Source organism: Tachypleus tridentatus, chromosome 9, assembly GCF_004210375.1.
Source record: "Tachypleus tridentatus isolate NWPU-2018 chromosome 9, ASM421037v1, whole genome shotgun sequence".
NCBI classification, from domain to species: Eukaryota; Metazoa; Arthropoda; class Merostomata; order Xiphosura; family Limulidae; genus Tachypleus; species Tachypleus tridentatus.
Window position 1 is genome coordinate 55,964,558 of NC_134833.1, and position 19,908 is coordinate 55,984,465.

Sequence of the window (19,908 nt, forward strand, 5' to 3'; positions counted from 1 at the left end):
TGAAGAACAAATAAACATTATTGAATGTTTAGGTTCAATAAATGCCGGAGATTGGAAGTTAATAATCATTATAGAAAATCAATTATTTCTGTAGTTTGTCCCTGTACATGGTGAATGAACCTGCCAGAGAAGGTTATGTTCTTTCACTTTACCTTCTCTGGGATATAAACATCCACCTACGTGTTTACCGTGCAAGGCGAGCCATGATGGCGAAAAGATGATCCTGGTAGTTGAAATGTTTAACTGTAACACACCACTTCGGCTTTGAATTCCTGTAGACAGGCGGCCTTGGTGTGGCCCTCCTATGGTCAATCGCCTAGTCCACTTTGGCTAGGGTCAACCAAGTACCTTTATTGGATATCCTCAACGGGTTTTGTGAACATTTTATCTAATGCTGATGTTTGAGTATAGTGCTCACGAAATCTTGGCGTTGCTGCACTGTAATGTGTCCCCTCGTAGGGCTAAATGGTGGGTGGGGTCAGTGAACACTGAAATGTTACTTCTATATTATGGATACATCTCTTCTGACAAAATAAATAAAGATGTAAATTTGAAAAAAAAAACAAAACAGAACATTGGAAAACGACCACGCATGGGCGACTCTGTTGTACAGTCAATATTACAGCCAGATTCTGCACCTCGATTTATGATTATCCATTCCTATTTGAGAAATTCCTGGGGCAAAAGTTTTCAACTTTATTGATAAAGGACTAGACGGACTTGCTGGCTGTCCAAAGTCAGTAAAGAAGTTGCACTCTATAGACATTTTTGTGGAAATCAAAGGTCATTGGGGATATACCCATTGAAGTATGTATATCCATACAACTTTGAAGTATTCCAGAGGAGTTATAGTTGAAGTGTAAAGATGAAATTATGGACACTACTAATGTTCTGACATTAACGTTTATATCGCCACCTCCTCCGGCCACAATCACAGCATGTTATCTAAATAGCAAAGTACAGCCTTACATTACTAATCCTCTCAGATGCATCCAGTGTTAGCGGTTTGGTCACTCGAAAACATCATGTCATGGTTCTTAGATACTGTATGTGTTCGTTGTAATGGTAGAGACCACGACGCTTACGAGTGCAGCATGAAACCACACTGTGTTAACTGTAGAATCCCACAGCCTTCTTACTCTATTTCTTTCTCTAAATGGGTAGAAGAGAAAGAGTTTCAACGCTTGAAGACTTTTACTAATATCACATACCCAAAGGCTCGAAAATTATTGTCTCTAAATCAATTTCGGACATATGCTGCTGCACTCCATTCCACTCTAAAGCGGGAGTGCAGACAGATCTTTCTGTGTCGTTTGCAAAACCTCGTAATAATCTTGTGACATCCACAATTAAAGAGTTGACGTATCTATGCCTTCTTCCATCTCTGTTCTTACTACTCCTTCCAGTGACTGCCCTGTTCCACTACCTTCAGGTTAAAGTGTTTCCTCGGGTTCATCTTCTTCCGCAGCCCCGAGAAGTACATCGACCATTCGTTCACGCCGTCAGTCATTGGAATCTTTGTCCATAGACATGCCAACTCGACCCAGAGCACTATCCATGGAGGTTGATAGATCTTTGTTGAATAAAGAAAAAGAAAAGTGGTCGCAAACAGAAGGTCTTCCCGCCGCATTCTCTTGCACATAAATAAAAATGGCCACTCTGATCCAGTGGAATTCTCGAGGTTTTCGATCAAATATAGATGACATTAAATATTTTTTTTTTTTTACCATCCTGAGTGTCTCTCCTTACAGGAAACGTTTACAGGAAATCTGCTGATACAGTCACTCTTCGGCAATTTTCATTGTACAGAAACGACAGGTCGTGTGATGAACGAGTGCATGGTGAAGTGGCATTGCTAGTTTATCAGATCTTTCTATATGTTCCCCTTCATTTTTCACTTACTTTTCTTGAAGGGCTGGCAGTAATCCACGTGGCAGTTATCATTTTCCTATCATTTTGAGAGAGATTGGCCGTGGTCGATGCCAGCTGACCGGCGTGCCTCGATGGAAGCTAAACGAGGCTAACTGGCCTTCTTTCACTGCTCTCTCAAAACTTGATCCTGACATTGTGTGTAAGCCATCGATAGATGATTGTGTGGCAGCAATAACTGACCGTATTATCCAGGCAGCTGCTCATTGTATTCCTGAAACCTCGACACGTTTCCCATAATATCCTCGTATATGGTGTAATTCTGTCTGCCACATGACAAGAGAAGCTCAAAAACGAGCTTGGAATATTTTTCGAAGGTATCCCACATTTTAAAACCGCATTGCAATGAAACGGGCGTGTGCACATGCTCGGCAGGTCAAACTTCAAAGCCAGAAGAAATCTTGGATTAAATACATCTCTATCATCACTTCTGTTACCAGTTCCAAAGTCATATGGACAAAATTCGAAAAGTTAGTGGCCAGTATACTTCTGCCTCCCTTTCGACCTTGTTCTGTGATGTCCAGGAAGTTACTGATGCCAAGAGCATCGCCAGTACTCTTGGCAAAAGCGTTTCTCATACATCTTGCACTTCTGTTTCATACACAATATTCTTAGTCATCAAAACACAGGCAGAACGATCGCCTCTTTCTTTTTAGGCTGAGCATCTTTATGACTATAATCGCCCTTCTACAGTGGTGGAACTTAAAATTGCTTTTCATCAGTCTGGCAGTACATTAGTTGGACCTGATGATACATGTATTCATTACAAAATGCTGCACCATGTCTCTCCTGCCTCTCTTGCTATTCTTCTGGTTGTTTTTAATCGGAACTGGCAGGAATATGTTTTTCTCGATGCTTGGTGCCATTCTATTCTACTTCCTTTTCTTAAACCTGGGAAGGATCCCAAGATTCCTTTGAACTACCATCCATTGCTTTGACGAGCTATTGTAAGAGCTCAGAGAGCTAATGCTCGTCTTCTTTGGTTCCTCGAATCAAACAACCTCCTTTCATCCTCTCAGTGTGGGTTCCGAAGACAATGCTTCATCATGGACCACCTGATTCGACTTGAAACATCAATCAGGGAAGCCTTTCTCAAGCGACAACATCTTGTTTCTGCATTTTTTACCTTGAGAAAGTTTATGATACAAAAGTATGTAATGCACCTTGCGAAATCTCCACTGATATGGGTTGCATAGCAAATTATCGATTTTTCTCAAACATTTTAATGAACTGGCGATTCCAATTCCGTGTGGGTTCGATACTTTCCCATTCATACCCACAGTAACTTGGAATACCTCAGGGCTGTGTCTTGAGTGTCACACTTTTCATTATAAAGATTAATTCCATCAGTGGACAATTACCCCCTACAGTTGCAAATGGTCTCTTTGTCGACAACTTTCATATCTCGTGTTAGTCATTAAACATGAAGTATATTGAGTGGTAGCTATAGACTGCTCTCAATCATTTACTGAAGTGGACCACAGGTTTTAACCTTTCTCTCTCCAAAACTGTTTTCATGCACTTTTTCCGTCAACGAGGCATTCACCATGATACTAAACTCTGCACTGGTGAAGCCGTGCTTCCCGTGATCTCTGAGGCAAAGTTCTTGAGGCTTATTTTTGACCGTAAGCTGAACTTTATTCCACACATCAAACAGCTACGTGTCAAGCGTACAAGAGCACTGAACATCCTCCGTGTCTCATCTTCCACCTCTTGAGGGGCAGATCGATGTTCCATGCAAAAAGTCCATCGTGCCCTTACTTGAGCAAAATTGGACTATCGTTTTCTTGTCTATGACTCTACCAGGACCTCGGCCTTGAAAATGTTGAACACTGTTTACCATCAGAGACTTCGGCTTTACAAAGGGGCCTTCCGCACTTCTCTAATCCAGAGTTTGTACACGGACTCCCATGAACTCCCTCTATACCTTCGTCTTTGCAACAATCTTTAATGTACACTTCAAAACTTCGATCTTTACCACAGCATCCTACAAGGAGTGTTTTCCTTTCTCTTTGGGCCACACCTTTTTATAATAGACGGTCTTCCATTGTTCCTTTTAGCCTTCGTATCCAGATAAAGTTGGATGTATTGGGTCTATCTTTGAATGGCATAGCAGTATCCACAGATCAGCCCATCCCACCATGGCTAATTACTGTCCCTAAATGTGACTATTCTTTGAGTCATCTGAAAAAGGTAAATACTCCTGATTGGAAGTATCGTCTTCTATTGGTCGAACATGTTTCGAACCATCCTCCCATTCCCATTTATACAGCTGGTTCGAAATCAGATGACTCTGTGGGCTCTGCTATGGTTTACCGTAATTCGGTTGTTGCAGTTTCTGTGTTCACTGCCGAAGTCTACGCCATTTTTCATGCCCTGGATCACATAGAAAATCTGCAGTGCACGAACTGTATTATTTATACTGATAGCTCTGGAATCGCTTCACGTCAGTTCTCACTCTATTCTCGTCGATATTGAAAATCAAATGTCCCATTTCTCTCTATTATCTACTTTTGTCCAGATTTTCTGGATACCAGGCCACGTTGGTATTTGTGGGAACGATTTCGCTGACATCGCAGCTAAGTCAGTCTGCTCTGATACCTTCATCGCCGTACCTGTTCCATACATGGACTACGGTCCTGTATTCAAGGTTCAGCTCCGTGCCAGTTGGAAATTACTTGAAGTGAGCAAAATGATAATAAGCTTTTGGATTTTGCCCGTTTTGCTTCCGTAAAGATCGGAAAGAGGAAGTTGTTCTCGCTAGGCTACGCATTTGTCACAGTTTTTTTAATTCACCACTTTCTTTTATCTGGTACTGATGCACCAATGTGTGGTTTGTGTGGCATTCAGGTCATAATAGTCACACATCTTATTGTCATGCCGTCGTTACGATCGAGAGCAACGGCACCATTTTAAACATATTTTTAAGGTGGATTCACTCTTGACATTGGTCAGTGTCATTGGTGAGGGTGATAATTTCCATATCAGTTGTGTTTTTAATTTTTAAGGGTCATTGGTCTTTTTAACTCTATTTACGATTTGAATCCAAAAATTGAACTATATTGTGTTTCAGCATGATTCCAGTTTTACATATTTTATTTTTTTATTTTTTACCGGCTATTTGGCGCAGATAACCCAGTTGAGTTTTACCAATAAACACTAAAGAACAACCAGCCAACCAATCTATAGTTTGTAGAGTCCTAGTTATTGTTTTTAATATACATTATTTTCACTTTACATGTCAACCTTCCTATTAAAAAAAATTGGTAAATGAAGTTTATTAACACAATATTTTATTTCATTTCAGCCAAGAAGACTCCTTTTATCTTTTAGCATTGACAGGAACTCCATGTCATGGATAAATAGTGTTCTTTTCTGCTTCAGTAATATATATTCAATACGCTACTGATAGAGTTAACCTATGAAAAAGTTGAAGCATATGTAATATATAACTTTTTTTTATCTAGAGTTTGCTGTCGTATATTTACCTAAAGAGTTATTTTCAAGAAAGGTTTCTACTAGTTATTGAACTGGAGATAGCGAGGCCTAGTTAGTTGCTAACAACTAAGTTCTGTGAAATACTTATTCATGTGATAGTCTTCATCCAAAGTGGAGAATATTTTTATCCGAGGTCTCGCACGAGCTCACGCTTGGCTTCGCAAATGGATAGAACGTTGAGGATAACTCCAATTTCAGTTTTAATGGGATAAAATAGACATTACTCCTAAGATTAAATGGCAAGCCTTCTTTCATTTCCAACTGAGATGCTGTCTTGTTTACTTAATCATTTTCGTTTCGTTTTGTTTTCTTTTGTGTGAGGGGGAGTAACATCCTGTTCATTTTCTCAGCAACGGTTGTTCTATAAATGGCCAGATGATTAGGGCGCTCGACTCGTAATCTGGTGGTCATGGGTTCAAATTACTATTCCATCAAACATACTCGCCCTTTCAGCCATAGTGGCGTTATAATGTGACTGTCAACCCCACTATTCATTGGTAAAGGAGTAGTCCAAGAGTTGGCGGTGGGTGGTGATGACTAGCTGCCTTCTCTCTAGTCTTAGACTGCTAGATCAAGGATGGTTAGCGCCGATAGCCCTCGTATAGCTTTGCGCAAAATTCCAAACAAACAAAGATCGTGAATGAATTTTCAAGAAATTGTACTTATTTTAAGTCTGCTCGGAATGTTTTATGTACATCTTTTTGCAAATAACGCTAAATCTGCCAGTTTTTCTTGAGCACACTTATACAGACTTTTCTTTAAAAAGTAATAGGTAAAGCGAATTTCATTGTTATAACGATATAGGAATCGAGATAAAACCATTAGTTTTTGCTCTCTGTTTGTTTTTTTTTTTTTTTCAAATTTCCAATTATTTAAAAATATTTTCTCTTTTCAAACTACAAAAAATGCATATTAGTGAGTAGATGAATTTCTACTTTACTGGTAACAATATTTTCTATAATTATTTTATGAAAAACCTATAAGGAACAAATTTCTTATAGGCCTAAAGATAAAAGCCTGACATCAACTGCTCTAGTCCTGTCCTCACGCTTCCATTGAAATTTTCAAATTCCTGTTCCCGTCAGTTATTCTTTAAATGTTCATTCAAACGTACATAGAGTATTAAAATATGAACGCTAATAATTCTTCGAAGCTATGGAATAGCACATTTACTTTATTTTGAAATGATTTCACCCTAACTAAATTTTTAAATTCTAAACGCAATACATATTGTTAATGTTTCCTTTTTTAAGCTTAATGGTTTGAATTTCGCGCAAAGCAACACGAGGGCTTTCTGCAATATCCGTCCCTAATTTACAAGGGTAAGACTAAGAGGAAAGGCACCTAGTCATTACCACCCACTGCCAACTCTTGGGCTACTTTTTACAAACGAATAGGAGGGTTGACTATCACATTATAACGCCCCTACGCCTGGAAGGTGGAGGGTGTTTGGTGTGACAGGAATTCGAACCAACGACCCTCAGATTACGAGGTGCCTCAACCACCTGGACATGCCGGACCTCTTCAAATGTAATGTTATTTTAGTGTACGAATAGACAAATCGATTCCTAGTACAAAAGGGCGAAAACAACAGAGTTATCGCGGTGTGGTGTTCAACGTCGTGCCTATATATATATATATATGTATTTGCCATTATATCGTGAAAATATTTTAATAGACGTAGCGTACTTTCTACCGAATCATCAACTGAAGTATTTACCTCTATTTTTTTCGAAACGCAAATAAAATGTTTTCATTATCTGCTCTTAGATTAAAAAGCATATTTATTAAAAACGTTTGAGTATTCCTGAGAGTGAAGATAGTTCAATCAAATATCATTTTTTATAAACCCTCCTTAGTCGGAGGAGTATTTGTTGCATGCTTCATTTCAAGTTCTTAATATACATTACTATCAAAAATTTTCTCTTAAGAATTAGATGAATACAAGTGTTGTTGTTCTTTTGTTTTTTGTTTAGAATTAACGAGAGTCGATGATATATATAATTAAAACAAACTTAGAAAAGAAAAGTTACAACTATAAGCGAATGCCCACCCTTGTAGTACGGTGGTATGTCTGCGGACTCACAACGCTATAACCCGAGTTTAAATATACGTGGTAGACAGAGCACAGATAGCTCATTCATTGTGTATCTCTGTGCTTATTTACAAACGAAAAATAGGTGCATTATAGAAATTTCTGAAGTGAATTCATACTATGTAGCTTTCAGCGGGCAAAGCACAGATAGACCATTGTGTAATTTTGTGCTTAACTACAGATCTTCAGTTGACTGATTCATTTGTTTTAAATGACGTGTTACTCATGTAATCTATACTGTTTAAATGACCTGTTACACATGTGATCTATATTGTTTAAACAATCTGTTACTCGTATGATCTATATTGTCCACTTTTCCTGCTACACATATGATCTGTATTGTTTAAATGAACTCTTACACATGTGATCTATATTGTTAAATGACCTATTACACATGCGATATATCTTGCTTAAATTACCTGTTACACATGTAATCTATGCTGTTTAATTGACTCCTTTCACATGTGATCTATATTCTTTAAATGATTCCTTGCACATGTGATCAAAGTTGTTTAAGACCCTTTACACAAGTTATCCATATTGTTTATATATACGTAATGTCTACTCAGCGTGAGTTGACAAAAGTAACTATCTATACATACTTTCAAAGAGGTTAGCTATTTAACCTTGTAAGATGGGCGATGTCAAAGGCTACTTCTGGACGAGGATTAACCAATAAACCACGTAAAGTAAATGTAATATTTGTTGGAAAATCACGAAGAATAAACGAAACTGCCATGTTTTATGCAAAATTTTGTCTCAAGTATTGAACAAAAGCTTATTTTTCAGCAAAATCGAAGTTCATAAATAATAAAAGAAATTATCTTGCTTCATGTAAAAATCGTGACATCCAGAAATATAACTTAATTCTTCAGTATTCCTTCCAGGAATTTGCAAGTATCCTACTAGAAGAAATTAAAGACACCTTAAAAACCAAAGATGGAGCCACATTAATCACCTTAAACTGTGTGGTTGCACTTTATTTGTGCAACTCTTTTACATAATAAACAATACACATTTAACATTGTGAACATTCCTACTTACTTTCACTTTGATCACCAATAAACACAGTTAGGAATACTTACTGACCTGGTAATAAGCTGTTGGTCCCCTGCCGATACAGCGGTAAGTCTACGGATTTACAACGCTAAAATTAGGTGTTCGATTCCCCTCAGTGGACTCAGCAGATAGTCGATGTGGATTTGCTATAAGAAAAACACACACAATAAGCTGTTGCCTGAAAATTATAATTGGATTAGCCATACACTCACTGGATATTTGATATCATTATATTACGCAACTTTATCTTAGATTTATTGCTGGAGATGGTCTGGGACTATTTTTTTCTCAAACGTATATAAATTAAAGAAATTAAAAAGAAATCGTGAATTTTTTATGCCGACGCCATGAATTAAAAATGAGAGAGAAAGCATTATAACTTTTAAGTGTAAGAAATTCGTAAAAATGACAATAAATTTTCAAGCAGTTTCACAGAGATCTCTGCAAGACTACTTGTTTAATTAATTCATGTCACGTACAAGTAAATTTCAAAGACAAGTAAAATTTCACTAGTGAAATGCAAGTGACTTTAATAAGACACATAACTTTCTCTAGTAAAATACAAGTGAATTCCAATGACACGTAATTTTCACTAGTGAAATATAATTGAATTTCATAAGACACATAACTTTCACGAGTGGATGATTTGAAATGTAACTAATATGCTTCTAAGACAAAGGAATTCTTACAAATATTTGATTTGGTGACTTTGTTTCAGAATAATCGAGCAAAACCGCGCAAAAGGGTCACAAAGAACAATACTCTGAAATTTTAAATTGGTAGCTTAAGAGATAAGTAGGAAAAAGCACCCAACACCAACTTTTGGGCCACTGTGTTTGATCAAACAACTAAATTTGACAGCCGCACATGGTCTCCATTTCTGAATCAATGGTACGCAAACTATTAAACCCAGTAAATATATTCTAGATACACTAAGTATTAGGATACACGTTTTAAAAAATCTTATGGTGTTTCTGAAAAATAAGCAAACTGTTTCTTGTAACACATAAGTTGAGTCATGAGTATTAATACAAATATTAAAAGAAAAGTAAACACACTATGTATGTCGTTCCTGCACTATATAGTTAGAACTACATCAGAAACAAATAATTTACGTGTATTAAGATGTGTAAGGTGTCCAGAAATTACGTTAAGAATTAACATTAGTGAACAATTTTGTTAGTATATTTTCTGAACATCGTCTTGTGTGTGAGAGTTAAGTCATTGTTTGTTAGGTTTGAAACTACAATAGGGAAATGCTGTCAATTCTTTAGATAATATTCATAGCTTCTGTTCAAATATAAAATTCATTATTTACAAAAATATCCTAACAATATCAAAATCATGGATTTGTAACTGAACCAGTCAGGTCGTCCATTTGTTCTCCTCTCGTTTCACAACGGGCTTATAATACTAAAATCCTGTGTTGGATTCCCCACTAAGAACACAGCAGATTGCCTTGTGTAGCTTTGTTCTAAACAAACAAACCTATTTTTCTGTAGCTGGTGAAATGATTTATACACAAAGTATTTGTTCTTATCCTACCATATTATGATCAAACATAAAAATCTAAGCTTTTAGCTATGTAACTAAATGAACAAGCACTGAAAACACTGAACTTTTTTAAAAAAAAAACATCCCTTTTTAAGAATTTTAAGTAACAAACACGTTATGAAAGGGAAGAGCTTCCTGCAATAATAAACACTTTTTACTGAATTCGTCTATTCTATCGTAACATTATCGTCAAATGAAATGTAAGATATTCTTCCTTAATACAAATAAATATCTTTGGATATTAAACAAACACAAAATGTTATAAAATCTTGTTACACGTCAATTCGTCAACATATTATTTACGTGTAATCGTGTGTATATGCATATGTGCATATGTTTCTTGTTTAGCTTGGTTCTTTGTCATTCAGAGAAATATATCTGTTGTTCGTAGCGACATAACAACAGAACCACAACCAATTACCATTTTTTTCTTACACGGAGTTTGATTCCGGTTAGTAAAACAAAGTTTTGGTAAAAACATAACAAACTTCATTTTCCTCATACCAGTGTTCTCTTTTTTATCAGTTATTTTTACTAAGTATTTATGAAAAAAAGGTTTCTATCAGATATTTATAAGAGATTTATCATTTCAATCATACCAATGTTTAATATCTTATCAATTATTCCTACCAGGTGTTTACAGCAAAAAGTTTAACAAATCGGAATAAGACGCTTTAAAATTGCCTCTAATTAAAAGTAAAAAAAAAATCGTGCCAAATATTGCTTTGGATGTTTCATTTGAAATTAAACAAAAGGAAAGGATTGTTGTTTTTGAATTAAGCACAAAGATACACAATGGCTATCTGTGCTCTGCCTATCACGGGTATCGAAAGCCGGATTTTCGCGTGTAAGTCAGCAGACATACCGCTGAGCCACGACTTCATCAGAACTCTGTAAGCCTTTGTGCTATTTGTTACTATACATATATACAATAGGCATTTTCTGATATTATCGTTCCTCTCATTAAATTGAAACCACGCTAGACATTTTAAATCATACGGTTGGCGACGTTAATAAATCTAATTCTTGTCACTTCATATCAAGCGCTTTCAGCACTGCAATTGTGTTTGGAATCTCGGCTTTTGTCAAAGCTAATTTCTAAACCTGAAGGAGATGATAAATAGAAAACCCTATGCTTCACGAAATCTTGCTAACAAGAATATATGCATCGTATTAGTTCCACATTTTTAAAATGGATCTAAAATAGTGGAAGTTAAACAATACTTGCCAGTCAAAAACCTTGGATTAAATATTTTAATCTACTGTGATACGAATCTTCCAATTAAAAACCTTGTATTAAATATTTCAGTCTACTGAGATACGAATCGTTCAGTCAAAAGCCATGTATTAGATGTGCTAATTTAATGAGATATGAATCCTCCTATTACGTTGTAAAATGCAAGGTAGATACTTCATTCGAGTAATATTTTATGGAATACAGTTATCAAGTAGACTCACATGAGATCTCCAAGACCCGTAGCAAAGGAATCGAGTGAATTTGGATGTTCGGAAATAATTATCGTTGGCATTTGTGTCGTTGTTACTGTTAGGAGCACTATCCTCTTAATGAAAAGAAATGGACTTATAAAATATCTTGTCTTAGCCTATATCCTTAGTCACAACTAATATTACAGTACGAAAGCAATGTGAGATAAACCAATTCCTGCCTAAAAATATCCTTGTATTATTGTACAGATGTTATTCGAGGAAAATATTTTATTTTTGTTCTGAGAAAGCTAACATAACTGGCTTATATAATCAAATATTCATATTTCTTTAGCTTATACTATATTTTTATAAGTATCCACAACATCTTTTGTTGTTGTTGTTTTTAAAATAAAAACGATAACGGGTTTTGTTATTGTTGTGGGTTGAACCATGGAGAATAATTATAAAGCTGCGTGAATTTTACCCTTTTGATTTAATTATTTAATATACGATATCACCAAATCTGAGTTGAGAATGGATTTCTCATAAACAGAACTTTCATTTTTACAAACACATGAGATACAATTCGTTTCTTTTACAAAAGTTTACAACTATAGTCGTGAAACAAAACGTCAAAGGAACCATTATTTGTTTTTTTTCAAAACTTTACGTATTTCATTTCCCTTTTCCCAAAGTAACACAACTACTGTCATTTCCAAACAAACCTTTCAAATAATGTAACTTATAAGAAAGGCAATGACGTTTTACGTAATAACCATATCTATAAGATTAAACTACTTGAAATATCCACGTTAAAAAAAGATTAATCTACTACAGTTAATCATTATTATATAGTTGAAGCTAAAAGAGTTATGCATATCAAATGGATTAAGCTAATAGAGTTATCTATATCATATAAATTATCCACATCCTTGGAATAACCTATATTATTTATTGCAAGAAAGGAGCAAAATTAGTGTTAGCAACAAGGTTCCCTTCCCTTCCTCTAGTGATAAACCAGAGAAGAGTGTCCATAGAAGATATTATGTATTCTACCTGTTTCTTTTAATAATTCATTACAAATAATTATTTATTAGTAATTGTAATTATTATTGTAGAATCGTAGCAGTTCTTGTTTTATCAAAGAGTTTGAATAGTTTCACAGCTAGAACACAACTTGTGCATGTTCATAGTTTCCTAATGTGTAAGACTAGGATTCCTAAAACATTTTTCTTTTGTTCTTCTTTTCTGAAACCAAAGGTACAATGTTAAACTTAATAATGAAGCAATCGTTTATTTGTTGTTTTTTTTTGTTAATTTCGCGCTAAGGTACCCAAGGGCTATCTGCGCTAGCTATCCCTAATTTAGCAGTGTAAGACCAGAGGGAAGGCAACAAGTCATCTCCGCCAGCTCTTGGGATACTCTTTTACCAACGAATAGTGGGCTTGACCGTCATATAATAACATCCCTTAACTGATAGGACGAGCACCTTTAGTGTGACGGGGATTCAAATTCTCGCTTTACAGAATACCTGTCAAGCGCTGTAATAACCTGGCCAAATAAATCGTATGCGACAAATGTCTTTATTTCATTTCTATGTTTACTTTATTTGTTTATTGTTATGCTATACAATAAATTATATTTATCTATGGTGTGCCAACTCTGGGTAGCGAAACAGGAGTTATAAGTCTACAGTCTCCCTGATGACCTTTGGGTTTGATTCCCTGCGCTGCATACAGCAGATAGTCTAATGTGGTTTTTGGGCCAAAATAAACAAACTTTGTAAAACACCAAGTAACTTATTCAATGGTATTTGAAATCAGCCTTTGAACAAACTATCTATATAAAATGAAATTAAATATCAACCTTCTCATGAGTTTAACTAATTAAATATATTTTCTTAAGTTCTTTCTTACAAAGGTCCAATTAGCTCAATACCTAATAATCTCTGATGAAGTTTCCGATCACACAATACCAACGTCATTCATAAGTAATCCGTAATAATTACCTATGGTTCTACATCCAAGAAACTGGAAGAAAATTGGAAGTTATTTTTTGACTTAAAAAACAAACAAATAACTAACTATTAAAGATGTCATAATGTTAAAACAAAGAAATTAAGAAAACACTGTAATTGAACAAAGCAACGCAACCATTCTCTGAACCAACGCGCTAGGTTGCCGAAGTAAAAATCTTTTAAGTAATCTCCGGTCACGTGACTTTGTTTCGTATTGTATGTTCGTGTGTCTAGATAAACTTCTTACACCAGGTGATGACAAAACCTTCTCGATATGTTGTGCTTTTTATTACTGCCTTTAACTTGTAATAACCTTTCCTTGATTACCCATTCAAGCCGCCTTTAAACTTTACTGTCTTCAATTACTCATTTTGCTAACACTAATTTCTTTTAATGTAATTACAACAGTAATTCAGTTATCTGTACAAACACAAACTGTTTTCTATGACTAATTTTTTTACACAAGTACATGCTTTTTATTAATAACTTTTTCAAATTTTGTCAGTAATTCTCATCAAAAATATAACACTATTAACAACTTTACTTCTGACAGGTTTGCTTTTTTTAAAAAAATTCAATAGAAATTTGTCGTACAAATGATGATATAAATGTCATTATATCAGCAAAATAAAAAATAGAGGATAAAAAAAAACTCTCTGTGACGATAAAGATTGATTAATTGTGTTGAATACGATATCAAAACTGCTGAGGAAAATATCCATGAAGGAACAAAAATTATAAACAGTTGTATAGGAAGTTGATGGTTATAAACACTTGTATAAGAAGTTGATGATTATAAACACTTGTGTAGGAAGTTGATGGTTATAAACAGTTGTATGGGAAGTTGATGGCTCCGCTTTCTCTCACCAACCCCTATAATGATACTTAAGAGTTATTGACTGACATGTTACAATTATCTTATAGTAGAAAAAATGGACAATGAATTTGTTGTTGGTATTGCAAGTCATTTACTGTGAATAACACAATCTCTCTTAAGCTTAATATAATGTATTTACATGTGGCATTTTACCTTTACGAAGATAAATTGACGATATAGGGAATTGTATATACATCTTAGTCTCATTTTGAATCTGCAACAGCCTCGTTTATTTATTTTCAGCGAGAATCTGAAGAAGCCAACATAATTTATATTTGTTATGTTAATTATTGGTTGTTTGTTAGCTTTTATTTTTTTCGTAATTTTAAGGGAACTTCCTGAACAGTTATTTGCGTAAGCTGTCCTTGATTTTACTTATCGATTATATGGAAGACCTTTCAACAGCAATCAATACTACTTCTTAGAACTGTTTTTTTTTCTGACAGAATACTAGTATTAATATTTCTTTTACAATGCATCCAAGGCCCTTGCGAAAATGGTGCACGAGCTTTGAATTTTCAAATTCATAGTCTGAGTCTGTTGGACACAACACTACGCCAATCCAGTACAAGAGTCCACCGCTGTGACAGCGGCAAGTCTTCGGACTTACAACACTAAAATCAGGGGTTCGATTCCTCTCGGTGAACACGGCAAAAAATCTGATGTGGCTTTGTTATAATAAAAACACACACACTAGTGCAAGAATATATGATAGTAATTATGCCCTTCCCCCTACACGAGTTTCTTTTACTTTCGCTCCAGTATATCTAATTAGAAAATGGAATATAAAAATATCATATTAACTTATCACTACCGTTGATACTACACACGACTGTTGTGTACAGTAAATATTGAAATATGTTTTCTTCCATTTAATCAGTAAGTAGAGGGAGCTACATTTTTGTAAGTTAAATATTTTTGGTGTTATAGGCTACATACTAACACACTATTTATTCTAAGTGTGTTTCTAAAACATCATTATCTTTCTAAGACAAAAAATGCACTTTGGAAAAACTATAGAGCCATATGGTTTCTGTAAAACTCTAAATAAATTCTATGTTCCATTTCAGAAACATATTTAGATCTGTATGGAAAACAAATCTTTAAAGAAATATCACGTTATATCACGTTACAATATTTAAACAATAAATATTTTGTATATGTTTTGAAAAACAATTATACACTTATTATACAGGTCTTTGGAAACGGTCACAGAAAATGATTGCCTTTTCACCCATGGAAGTTTTATAATGTTGACGGTCAGTTGTATTTTCGCTCGTGAAATGGTCTGAAAACTGGACGAGAATGGTCTTGACAAACTAACTGCCTCTATTCTATCGCTATTGAATTAGTTACAACTAATGCAAATAGCGTGCAGTGGGCTAACAACATACTCACTTAAATACTTGTTGAAGAATCCGCAAGCGATTGCGGCCCTATGTTTTTTGATGGAATCTAATGGTGATAACTAACTAACTAACTAATGCAAATAGTATTCAAGTAGCTTTGCGACTAATCAACTTAACAACAATAAAAAAGCAGTTTTCATGTTTAATTTTGCTTTCTATAAATTTGTCATTTTCAAAGTTCCTGTTAAATATTAAAGGTTTTTACGGAAATTCTTAAAATTAATAATTACAGGTTCTTATCAAAACAAACTAAGTTGTAGTCTTTACGTTTATTTGATTTTTTGTAAAATTTCAGCCGTTGCTGTTTTTTGGAAGATTTAACCTATAGAAATAATGAATTTATATAGAAATTTATATGTTTGTATTCTTTAGGATTGTTTAGAGGATTGCAGTAAGAATGTCACTAGGTCTTATATTCTTCGGGATTGTTTAGTTTTCTATAAATATAATTAAATAAAAATAGTTTTATTTTATTTCAAAAGCTTTTAAAACCATTACTAAACTGTTTGGGAATTCGGGGACATTAATTTATTTCTTCCAAATTTAGTGCCAGTATCTTCAGTTATTTGATGCTTCTACGTGGATAGGAAATAATAGGTTGTTGAGAATCGATAAAAGTGGAAAAATCTGAAACTGAACTACGACAGTTTATGGTTTCTGTAATGTATTTATTCAGGTGTTACAGGGGCGAATTCAAGATACTGGTTTTGTTTATAGCGCACCTATTTCATGCATTGCAGTATTCAACATCATCCCTCTTAATACCAGTTCTAGTAAGAGCGACATTCACACTACTCTCAAATAAAGTGAAGGGTTTCTTTGCATTTTCTGTCGATATATGTCCTCTGCAATTGGGTATTAAATATCATAAATGTGTTCATATAATCGGAGCATATTTTATAAGTTTGAGATCTATAATAACTCAATATAACTTTAATACACAGTTTAGTTTACTAAAATATTACTCTGGAAAATAATTGAAGTAAAATACGTAGAATCATATATGGCGTAACAAAATTTAAAAGTCAATTCATGAAATTTTAACTTTCCAAAACGTTTCTCAGTTTACGATTTTCCGCCATATGCACACACACATATATATTAAGTTTAATTATCACATTTATAATTTAAATATAATTTTAACTTCTGCTTCTTTAGATTGATAAAATTTAATAAAAACTTCTACCATAGAAATTATTGTGTGCTCTATCATACTCTCTCGTCTATCATAGCAAAATATGGAATTTCACTTTGTTTGTTAAAAATTCATCACTTTAGATAACGCAAACACGGTGTATTCTGGAAAGATGCTTCCTCAAGTTGTTAGAAGGTATTAGCCAGAAAAGGATGATGACAGAAATAGAGTTTAGGGTTATATTACTGGATTAGAAAAGTTTTCTTTGTTGTTGTTGGAGAATTTTCTTAGAAAAGATCATTATATTTGTGAGCTACAATGTTTACGTTACTTTTAATTCTGTATTCTACAAGAGAAACAAAATCTTTAACAGAAAAAGAAGAATAAAAAAAAGCACTTGAAAGTTATCACATCGGTCAATAAAGAATTACTCTTCAATTAATAATACACAGATATATACATATATATTTCTATATAAAGTTTGACTGTATGTTGGTGCTTTTTTTAACTGACGGCTTCAAGATAGATTTATTTCCATAGGATAAAAAATTTTGCTTTAATCTCATTTCTAAAAAATCACTGTAGATTTGTTACCAAATGTGCATACGAACCAAAAGATTGAGGTAAATTTTGAAATGGGTAAAATAGTAGTTGAAACATGAGAAACGTCTTAAAGAAAGAGTCATTCATAACTGCGTCAACCACTGGTTGTTCAAATTATTGTTTTGCTTGTTTGTTTGTTGTTGTTTTTCAGGGGTTCCTGGAATAAAACTTAAACCTGTCCACTACTACGATGAACAAAAAGGTAATTTATGGTGTTTTTAAATTCAATGAGTTTCAACTTATTCGATCCATTTTAATAAATTTATTACATACTTACTTACAGTTACTGAGAAACGAGGTAAAGTTTAAATTAATCGATATTTTTAAAATATTGCTAACAGAAATGTGATAATACTACTTTAAAATTAATGTGCTATCCAATTATTTTAAAATGAATCACATTCGAAATAACCTTAATAAAAAAACTAGCCCTTATGTATTCTAAAAATTTTTGCTTTTATATTTACATAGAAGTCTCATTTACCTCTTGACTTCTAGAATACGCGGAATACAGTTCTGTGATGGGGAGAAAGCTAGTTTTACCATGTAATATCACGCCTCCTTCTCCAGACGACCGTGTTTCGCTAGTGCTGTGGTATCGGGGAACCTCTGGAAACCCTTTGTACAGCGTAGATGCTAGGAACATGCCTGTAGAAAAAGCAAAACACGTAATTCGTGATGAGTATGTGTCTAGGACTAGCTTAAATATCACGAAGAGAGTGGCTTCGCTCGTTATAGAACCAGTTGAGGAAGCTGACGCTGGTGAGTACAGATGCAGGGTGGATTACCAAAGAGGTCGAACCAGTCACCGAAAGCTGAAAGTCAACGTCATTGGTAAGGGGTCAAAGAACCTGTTTTGTTGTTGCTGCTTTGTCTTTTTTTCGTGAAATCTATTTATTGTTATGTTAATTTAATAAAACAATTTGACCTTACTAGAAAACAGCCCCCACTGGCTCAGCGGCAAGTTTCTAGACTTACAACAATGAAAATCAGGTTTCGATACCCGCGGTAGGCATAACTCGCATAACTGATTGTACAGCTTTGCGCTTAATAACAAAACTGACAAAGTACAATACGAAACAGATCACCAATTTCATATTCAGTTTACACAGCTATCAGTAATTTCAAAGATTATGTGCAAAATGAAGATTTAGGAAAAATATGAATCTAGTGAGCAAAGATTAATTAAACGTAAAAGGAAGTAGTTTAAAAAGAATTAAGTACCATTAATGTTAATTACAAGCTTAATTAATTAAGCTTGAAACAGTGGGTATTACGTACGTGGGAGTAAGAAACAGTATTGATGACTATATTACCTGAATTTGGAGCGTTAAGTTCAGGAGATCCATCAAACCATTCATAATTTCGCACCGTAGAATCCAATGTATAACCAAGCAGTACAGCCAAGTTAACTGTAACGTAGAAAACGTTATACTGATATCAGCGAAAATCAATAGCGAGTTTTCGATATTTATCACATATTTACGAAGCAAGCGTAAAGAAAACTGTTTATAAATAACGAGGATACTCGAATGACACGTTCAAATTGTTCATATACTTTGGTATTTTGTACGTGGTTCAGGTCTGACGTATCTGTTACAATTAGGTGGTTCGTTAGAAATGGACGTAACTTTATGTATTAATTTATATACATTACGGTATCATAGACACAAACACAGCTGCTCAAAGTTCTAAATTTTAACATTTCAAGCAATATACACACGGAAAGCATTATAAGCATGAAAAATACAGTAAAATACATCGTTACTACAAAACTCATAATTTGATATTCATAATTTCTACAGTAGTAAATTATCGTGGTAGCTATATTATAATACAGTACATTTTGAACATGTAAATTTTGTGTCACTGTTTGCCCTCCGTAAGAGGCAGCATACAGTAAGAAAAACATTTGAGCTCTCACTCAATTTAAACTGTTACACTTTTTGGCTTCAGTCTCTCAAAGATCTGGCACACATCTAAAGACGGATAATACAATGTAAATCGTCAAAGTTATATTTGTCACTTTTCCCCACAGGCTAGTATTTGTGTAACTAGAGTCATATTCTGAAACTTTTACTTGTAACCAGTATCTTCCGAATTAGACGGCACTTTGGTGACTCTGAATCGTTTATCAGACACATTTCTTGTCTCTGATACCTTGCTAAGAGATTAACACTATACAAAACGGTTAGCCCGGCATGACCAGGCAGGTTAAAGCGTGCGACACCTCATCTGAGGGTCGTGGGTTTGCATCCTGGTCGCACCAAATATGCTCGCCCTTTCAGCCGTGGGGGCGTTATA

At 34.5% G+C, this 19,908-nt stretch overlaps 1 protein-coding gene across 2 annotated transcripts in view; it reads left to right on the top strand.

Moving 5' to 3' along the window:
- LOC143225277 (neural cell adhesion molecule 2-like) overlaps window positions 1–19,908 on the top strand; it is a 102,395-nt gene that overhangs the window by 46,091 nt on the left and 36,396 nt on the right. For both annotated transcript variants that reach the window (XM_076454377.1, XM_076454379.1), the window contains exons 2-3: window positions 17,756–17,806; window positions 18,103–18,438. In XM_076454377.1, coding sequence (XP_076310492.1) covers window positions 17,756–17,806; window positions 18,103–18,438 — 387 coding nt within the window. The remainder of the gene's footprint in view (window positions 1–17,755; window positions 17,807–18,102; window positions 18,439–19,908) is intronic.